This window comes from Populus euphratica, unplaced genomic scaffold (genome assembly GCF_000495115.2).
Source record: "Populus euphratica unplaced genomic scaffold, PopEup_1.0 scaffold564.1, whole genome shotgun sequence".
Classification (NCBI taxonomy): Eukaryota; Viridiplantae; Streptophyta; class Magnoliopsida; order Malpighiales; family Salicaceae; genus Populus; species Populus euphratica.
Window position 1 is genome coordinate 136600 of NW_011500443.1, and position 9288 is coordinate 145887.

Below are 9288 nucleotides of genomic sequence, written 5' to 3' on the forward strand. Positions count from 1 at the left end.
GCGTGCATGCCTGTCACCCCCGCGGTGCCTTACATGCCTACTGGGTTTGCAGGGTATTCAGTGGGCTGTGGGGAATAGTCATGGTGCGCGCAAGCTGGCCCAGACACCCCACGTAAATAAAATATATATATATATATATACTTAACTTTTTTTAAAAAAAATGCCTTCTTTGTCCCTCAATTCTTTCTTCCTGCACCCATATAATTTCACACATATATTTACTTTTTAAAAATGCCTTTCATACCCGTCAATGGTAACTTTTATGATTTTTAGATTAAATATTTTAAATTTTTATATCTATTTTTATTAAATTTTATTTAAGTTATTTTAAATTTTATTAAATTACTTGTTAAAACTTTCAGTTTCATAAAATTCATTTTCTTAAAAATTTTATTCATATATTCGTATTTATTTATTTATTTATTTTTATATTTTAACACTGAAACAAAATATTTTAATTCAAATTCTTAAATATATCATTATTCAGTTTAATGTATCGTTTTTTCTAATTTTTTGTAATCTTAACTTTTATTAATATTAATAATATTAATGGGGTTTTATACAACCTTTTCTTTTTTGTTATCTTTCTTCTCTTCAAAAAATGGGTTGCCTAATAAAAAAATCTATGTTGTCCTCTTGTTTTGTTTGTCTTTAATTTATTCTTGTTTTTGATTGTTTGATTTTTGTTTTAATTTCTTTTGTAAACTTTAAATTTATTTTCAATTTTACCTTTCATTAAAATATTATTTTTCCTTAGATTTTGTTTGTGGTTACATATTTGCTTTTTTTTTATTTGGATTTTGGATTTTTCTCTCAATTATTTTTGTAAAATATTTGATTTTTTTTTATTCTATCTTTAAATCAAACAATGTTATCTATCTCATATTTGTTTTTTTAACATTTAGTCCTTATTATTTTAGATTTTATCTTCAACACTTTATATTTTATACTTTTTTTTTATTTCAATAAAAAATATTGCCTCCTCTTGATTGGTTTGCGTGTTCGGCGACAAAGACATAACTTGGTCATTTATTTATTTATTAATTAATTTTCTCCTTAGTATGCTTGGTGAGATTGAGACGTATTTTCATTGCTTTTTTTCCTTTTAATATATATTTTTTTATTTAATCATGATCATCTTTTTTTTTTTTTTTTTTGTCTTGGTTCGATAAATCTATGTTGTTACCTTTTTATTTTTGTCAACCTATTAGGTAAGAGAAGCTTATTGGACCCAGTCATGTCTAAATCTATTTTCTTTGTCTAAAGCACAATCTTTTCTTACTTTTCTAAAACATGCTTGCAGCATCTTGATGTTTTTTTTTTAACACTTCAGATTCTTTTTCCCAACTCGTAGTGTAGCACGAGACATCCAATAGAAATACCTATTTACATGTAATAGATGAAGCTAAAATTCAGTGTTGAAGAAGTAAAATTTAATATTTTTTTTTATTTTAAAGATGATTATAATAGAAATGATGAACTTCCATGAAATATGCATGAAAGCTCACAGATGTTTCTGGCTAAATTACTCAAAATTATATGTTGAGTTAAACTAAATTTAGCATCCAAATTTTATTTTTATTTATTTATTTCAATATCATGAACAATTATTTTGATAAAATAAGCCATTTCAAAAGAATTATTATGAATCTTCACACTTTCAATCAAGATAATAAACACAATTCGAGGATCTAGAATGCAAACCATATTTTATAAAAAAATTCAATTTTTTTTGCTAAAAATTAATTTTGTTTGTATGTTTTAGATCATTTTAATGCATTTATCTCAAAAATAATTTTTTTTAATACTGATAAAAGCATTATTTTAATGCATTTCAGTACGAAAAATATTTTAAAAAATAATTGCAATTACATTTCTAAACAGGCTAAAATAAAAAATATCTAGTATCTAAAATCAAAATATCAACAAGAGAAAATGGGGGTATTAGATTCAAGTATATAGTTTATCATCTAAAAGAGCCACCAAAAAAAAGAAAAAACTTTTATTAAGAGTTGGAATGTCGATTCTTTTGGAGTATTCGATATGAAATATCTAAATTTATCACTTGTTTCTACCTCTATCTCAGTTGGATGAGATCTGCTGGAAGACTTTTTTCACCTCATTTCTATTTATTGAATTCTTTATCTTTTTTTTTAAAAAAATTTTTTACAGTAATTTTTTTAAAATATAGTAGTGTTGGAGAGTGTGATTGCAGTTGCTTTACAAATTATTTTTTTGCTTGAAAATATATCAAAATAATATTTATTTTATTTTTAAAAAATTATTTTTAATATCAGTATATTAAAAATGATTTAAAAACACTAAAAAATATTAATTTAAAATAAAAAAATAAAAATTTTTTAATTTTTTTAAAACACAAAAAATAAATAGACCATCTAAGATTAAAAACAAATCACATCTTAATCCACAATCATAAAATGCACTATAAATTTTAAATTCATATCTTAAACTACAAAAATCCTTTATAAATCCTAAGAAACAAATCCACACATTATATTGCAGAATAAAATTACCCTATAAAATAAATTTTTTTTTTTTTTGAAAAACTCAGTAGAGGTCGAGTGGATCCCTCAATCAATTTGACATTCGGCCCTAGTCAAACTGGATTATATGTTACCCGTCTATGCTTTGAGTCCAATCAATTTGAATAAAAATTCAATCCAACCAGTTTGAATACTCAAAAAATCAAGTGAAAATGCCATTAAAAGCAAAATAGAGGTCCACCTTATGTAATAAGAAAAAATTATTAGTTAGAGTCTAGCGATTGTGTATCTGATAGCTACTATAATATAGTTAAGAAAACTCCAGTGTAAATTATTTCAATTTATTTGGTTATCATGACACATGTAAGGGGATCTCCAAGGGGACAGGTAAATGAAGAACAAAAAATTTAGAAAAAGACTAATTTTTCAGTTTTTTCCTCTGATTTTGCAGCTTTAAAAAGATAGTCAAATGAAGAGTAAAAATAATTTTTTTATCAAAGAAAAGTCATTCCTACATATTTATTAAAAAAGCCTTAAGCATTAAAATAGATTTTTTAAAGATTTTTTCTTTGATCTCCCCTATTTTTTTCATTTTTATTTGTTTTATAACAAATAATTTTTTGAAAATAATTTTTCAAACTTTCAAATATTTATTTGTTATTAAAAAATTTGATCAATGAAAAATACTTTAAGTCAAAGAAACATTTGACTTGGTTTTTAAGAATGTATTTTTCTTTTATTTTGAACGGAAAATACTTTATAGAAATTATAAAAAATTTAAAAATATCACGTTATTTACTGATGATATTAAATTTAGTCGTCAAACTTTTCATTGCTATATATTTTGTTTTGATTTTTTTAACTTCATCCCTTAAAATTTAATTTAATTTGTTTTCATATCAACCTTGATCCTTATTTATATGTTTGTTATTTGCTCTTTCTTGTTATTTTTTTAATTGAAATTTTTTATTTATCAGATTTGGTCCTCATTTTTTTTATTGCTATTTATTTTATTTGAAATAATTTATAAAATTGTATTTTTTTAATTTCATCATCTTTCAACATTTTTATTTGTTAGATTTGATTTCTATTATTTTGATTGTTATTTATTTTATTTGAGATAATTTATTAAATTAATTTTTTTATTTCATTCTCATTTAAATTTTTAATTTGTAAGATTTTTTCCTTGTTATTTTAAAAAACTTGAAAAAAAATATTAACAATTTATTTTTCAACTCTTTTCTCATGACATAACCAAATACTGGAAAATATTTTAGAACTTATTTTCAATGATACTACATTACTGTCAAACATTAAAAAATATTTTATTTTTTAGGAATTTATTTTCTAAAAATACAACTTTTAAAAAAAATATTTTCTAGCAATTAAAAGGGTCTCAATATTTTTCCTAAAAACCAAAAGTATTAATATTAAATATATGGTTTCAATATTTTTCCTAAAAAACTAAAAGTATTAATATTAAATATATTAAAATAGAAGTGGGTTGTTAATATGATTTTTTTCATTGAAGTACACGTACAAAAATTTATACTTATACTATTCAAAAAATTATATCAATAATTTGACTATTCTAATGCTTTATATATATATATAATGGAGGTGCGATGATGCATATATGGAAACTCTGGAAAGAGTTGTCACATGGAGCATGAAATTAAAATCTGCAAAGTCAAGAATAGCAAACGGTTTTAGCGCTCAGTCAACGAAAATTACGAGAATTAGCGAAGCCTACAGGTAAATGAGAGTCTCAAGGCATTTGCCGTTGCCTCCACCATCAAACTTTTGCTTGCATCCTTGAAACAAGAATTTTCGTTCCGAGCTGAAGAATCCCAAGTATCATTCAAGAAAGTCACAAAGAAGAGAGAATTTTATTCGTGGAAAATAGAAAGTGAAACAATTAAGGTTTGTAGTGGAAAAGGATTGTCGCTTAACATCATGCCTAGCAAATTAAGGAAGGCTATCGGTGCTGTGAAAGACAAAACCAGCATTAGCCTTGCCAAGGTTTCTAGCTCCAATGCATCAAACCTCGAAGTCTTAATTCTTAAGGCCACCAGACATGATGAAGTCCCAGTTGATGAACGTTACGTTAACGAGGTGCGCAGCCTGATCTCCTCCAATAAAGTCTATGCAGCAGTCTGTGCCCAAGCTCTTGCCAAGAGGATTGGCAAGACACGAAATTGGATCGTTGCTCTTAAGTCTCTTATGCTTGTTCTCCGAATTTTCCAAGATGGTGATCCTTACTTCCCCAAAGAGGTCCTTGTTGCAATGAAGCGTGGAGCCAAGATTCTCAATATTTCAAGCTTTCGAGACGACTCCAAATCGAAACCCTGGGACTACACTGCCTTTGTTCGAACATTTGCTATATATCTTGACGAGCGGTTGGATTGCTTTCTCACCGGTAAACTTCAAAGAAGATTTACAAACCGAGAGCGGGAAAATAGCCATCCAAGAAGCGGACGCGGCAACGATTCAGTTTCTGAAATGAAGCCGGCAATGTTGCTGGAAAAGCTCTCCTGCTGGCAAAAATTGCTTGATAGAGCAGTTGCAGCTAGACCAACGGGTGCAGCTAAGACAAACAGATTGGTGCAGATTTCTTTTTATGCAATCGTGCAAGAGAGTTTTGATCTCTATCGTGACATTTCCGATGGACTTGCGTTTCTTCTAGATAGTTTCTTTCAGTTACAACCACAGTATTGTGTCAATGCCTTCCAAACTTGTGTCAAGGCCTCAAAACAATTTGAAGAGCTATGCTCCTTTTATGATTTGTGTAAAGGCCTTGGGGTTGGACGAACTTCTGAGTACCCAAGTGTGCAGACGATATCACAGGAGCTTATAGAAACATTACAAGAATTCTTAAGAGATCAGTCTTCCTTCCCTACAAATGTTAAATCGCCAGCACATGTGCTTCTTCCATCACCACCAAACAACGATTCTTCTTCAAGCACTGATAGGTATGGCAGGTGGGAGGAATCTTCAGAGAAAGGATCTGAATTTGGCTCACAATGCACCTCACTGGAGGATCTCATGAGTGCAACGGATATGGGAACGAGCCCATCGATGTCCACGGATCATTATTTGGAGCAGTTTGAGATACAATCTCAGACTGAAGATATCCTTAGCACTGCTGATTCTAGCTCGATTCATTCATCAGCCATTGATCAAGGAGCAATAAGTGCGACAAATAGTGTTTTTGATCTCGTATCTTTGGATGGCTGGCCACCAGAAGACCAAGAGCAAGAGAAAGAACAAGAACAAAAACAAGAACCAGAACCAGGTCAGCGAACCTCAGCATTGGACTCCAACACCGGTCTAAGCGACTGTTGGGAGGCTGTCCTAGCAGAGACAGCAAACCAGTCAATGCAAGCATCACCGGATCCAACCATCGGATTTGAGCCCAACGCCATGAGCAATTTCTTTGATCATGGTTCAGCTCATGTAGACAGTAGATTTGAGCCCCCGATCGTTGACAATATCATTGATCAAGCTTCACTGCCAGATCACCAATACAATCCATTTTTACAAGATATAACTGAAATACCAGCAACTGTTGCCACCACAGACAGCCAATCAATATGTCCAGTCAATGAGATGTTTTCAGTCGCCCCTACATTTCAGGCTACCCCAACCTTCAGCGACCAAAATCCTGATACAGCGGCGGGATTGCACAATCAAGACGATCCGTTTGCACCATGCCTTACTACAATGGCTGCTGGACATGTATCTAATGTATCCATGGATCAACAAAATCTGTTGCAACAGCAACAACTCTGGCTGCAGAACCAGGACAAGATCATAGCAAAGAATATGTCTTGATATGCGAAACGGAAGCATGGAATGCCGCAAACTTTAATATTTTTGTGATTTTGTATAGTTAACAAAGTCGATCAGCCTTTCCTTTTCCTTTTCTTTTTTTCTCTTTTTTTGGCAAAAACCAAGCACAACAACTAGAGTCACGGCATGGTGTCAATAATTTAAAACTGGATTCAATAGGAAAATAATCATTTTTGTACTTTTTTTTAATTTATACAATGTATAGCAAAGATAAAATTAGAATTCTTAAGTTATAAGGTTACAAACTTGATTATAAAGAAATCTATTTATATGGTATTTTTATTAAATTTAAATAATAGCTTGGATCTTCTAAAAATAAAATAGACACCTTCTATTTATAATAGTTTTAATCCTTTATAGAAAATAATTTCTAATTAAAATTTTCACAACTAATAAAATCCATCTAGCTTTAGAATTTATAAATAATAAAATACAAATTAAATTAAAATTCTTAAACTAAGCAGGTAACAAATAATTAAAATCTAAAATTAACTAAAAAATTAATTAAAATAGAAAAATAGTAACTTCAGACTTTATATCATATGTCTTTTGTATTTCTGTGAGGATATTTTTATGGCTTGACCTTGTCAATTTAGTCTATTAACTCTTGAGATAATTGTTCTATATCAGTCTCCTTCATTTTTAAAAAAACTTGTTTTCAAGTTAAGTTAAGTATTTGAAAAGTACTCGTAAAAGGGATCAATATTTGTTGTAAACTCTCAGTTAAAAATAGATAAATCTGAGTTAAAAAGGGTAACTATTAATTGAAAAAATTATAAATTAGGGGAAAAAATCTTATGAATTGAGACAAACATTTTCGAGAGATTAATTTAAAATTTAGAGAAGCTAAAGTAATAAAATAGCACATGAAATATTAGTTAAAGTTAACGATAAATCATGAAAACTCCATGACGAGGTAAAAATAATAATTTGAAGGAGAAAATTTTATAAATTAGGTGCTATCATAAGTAAAATAGAAGGAACTGTCAAATAAGTCAATGCATGACCCTTTGCACAATAAATATTGAATTTTAGTATAATGCTCTCACAATCACACTATTGGGACTAAAAGTGTTAAGAAACTAAGAAAATAACTTATGAATAGGAACCTCCAATACTTATTCTAAGATCCAATATGATTTAAGTAAATTATATGGTATGCAAAATTCGGATTTTTGATGTGAAGTTTTCAACTATCCAATTTTACAATATTGAATGTATCTCTCCATCCGACCGTTGGATCAGACTGAAAGTTTAAGTTAAAAATAGATAAATCTAAGTTAAAAAGGATAACTATTAATTAAAAAATTATAAATTAGAGAAAAAAATCTTATGAATTGAGACAAATATTTTTGAGAGATTAATTTAAAATTTAAAGAAGCTAAAGTAATAAAATAGCACATGAAATATTAGTTAAAGTTAACGATAAATCGTGAAAACTCCATGACTAGGTAAAAATAATAATTTGAAGGGGAAAATTTTATAAATTAGGTGATATTACGAGTAAAATAGAAGGAATTGTCAAATAAGTCAATGTATGACCCTTTGCATAATAAATGTTGAATTTTAGTATAATGCTCTCGGAATCACACTATTGGGACTAAAAGTGTTAAGAAACTAAGAAAATAACTTATGAATAGGAACCTCCAAATACTTATTCTAAGACCCAATATGATTTAAGTAAATTATCTCGTATGTGAAATTCAGATTTTTGATGTGAAATTTTCAACTATCCAGTTTTACAATATTGAACGTATCTCTCGATCCGACCGTTGGATCAGACTGAAAGTTTACATGGGGTCATAAGACATAATGTTTTACCTTGAGTTAAAATTTGAGGCCAATCAAAGTTCATAAAGATCTTGAAAATAAAGATATAGTATTGAGTTAATGCAACAAACCAAAATTTATAGAGGATAAGTTAGGGTATAATAGTAATTGACTTACAAAACCTAATACAACTATACTTGTTGCTACTATTTATGCTGAAGAACAACTAAAACTAGAGAAAGAGGTTTCTCTCTTACCTTTGTTAAAAAATCATTTGAGAAATCTTATCAAATTATGAGATTAAAGTTTGCAAGTAAGTTCATGAAGAGAGAAACACTTTTAGGCAAAAATTAACAAGCTTGGTTGGAGGAGAGGAATGATTAAAATTTGAAAGTATATTTTTATCAAGGTTTTATATTATCATTTTGCACTTAAAGTATCAATAACTCCTTAATTAGAGTAAGTTTTATAATAACATGTCTAATAATATAAGATACCTTTAATTTATGGTAAATATTCATCTTAAATGTAGGTCTATCATATAAATAAAATGATTGATTGATGAGTTTAACTACTAAAATTAAGAAGACAAAGAAAGAGCTAAACTTAGAAAAGAGATACTAGTTCAGTCCAAACTGAAACATTGTTCAATCATTGGGTCATATTTGGAGTTGTAGAACTTGGATTTGGGTCTACTCTATATGGATGAAAAGTTAAGACATGGATCTAAAATTTTCATGAGGAATGCAAGATTTAAAAAGGTCGTTTTCAAGTTCAAATTTTAGTAACAATAGAGAAGTCGGAATCTATTCTACAGCCTAAATACTATTTAGTGTTCAACCCATATCTCGAGTTCTAGTAGTCCAAATATTTAGCTAAGTTTATTATGTCAAGGTGAAAAAGGTTTCACTAATGATGTTAGAATATGTATAATATAAATTCAACATGGACTTCAATGTTTATATACCAAGATAGTTTGTTATTAAGATGTCTTATCTTTTTATCTTACTAATTCTTAATATCTTGCTTGTTAAATAGTTAATCTAGATTTGTGTTGTATAACACTTAGTATAACAAATATTTGGCACTTTTATAGCTAACCATGTGGTATAACTTACACATGTCCTGTGAAAGAAACTTGATTTATTGTTAACATAAGTTA

The 9288-nt window shown here is 28.5% G+C and overlaps 1 protein-coding gene across 1 annotated transcript; it reads left to right on the forward strand.

Moving 5' to 3' along the window:
- Positions 1-4460: 4460 nt before the first annotated feature.
- LOC105114732 (clathrin coat assembly protein AP180-like) lies at positions 4461-6338 on the forward strand. Its single transcript, XM_011011383.1, has one exon. The coding sequence runs from the start codon at positions 4461-4463 to the stop codon at positions 6336-6338; it is 1878 nt and encodes a 625-aa protein (XP_011009685.1).
- Positions 6339-9288: the final 2950 nt, after the last annotated feature.

Excerpts from the sequence above, each read along its gene's own strand:
- LOC105114732 (XM_011011383.1), top strand. The coding sequence starts at position 4,461 with ATGCCTAGCAAATTAAGGAAGGCTATCGGTGCTGTGAAAGACAAAACC.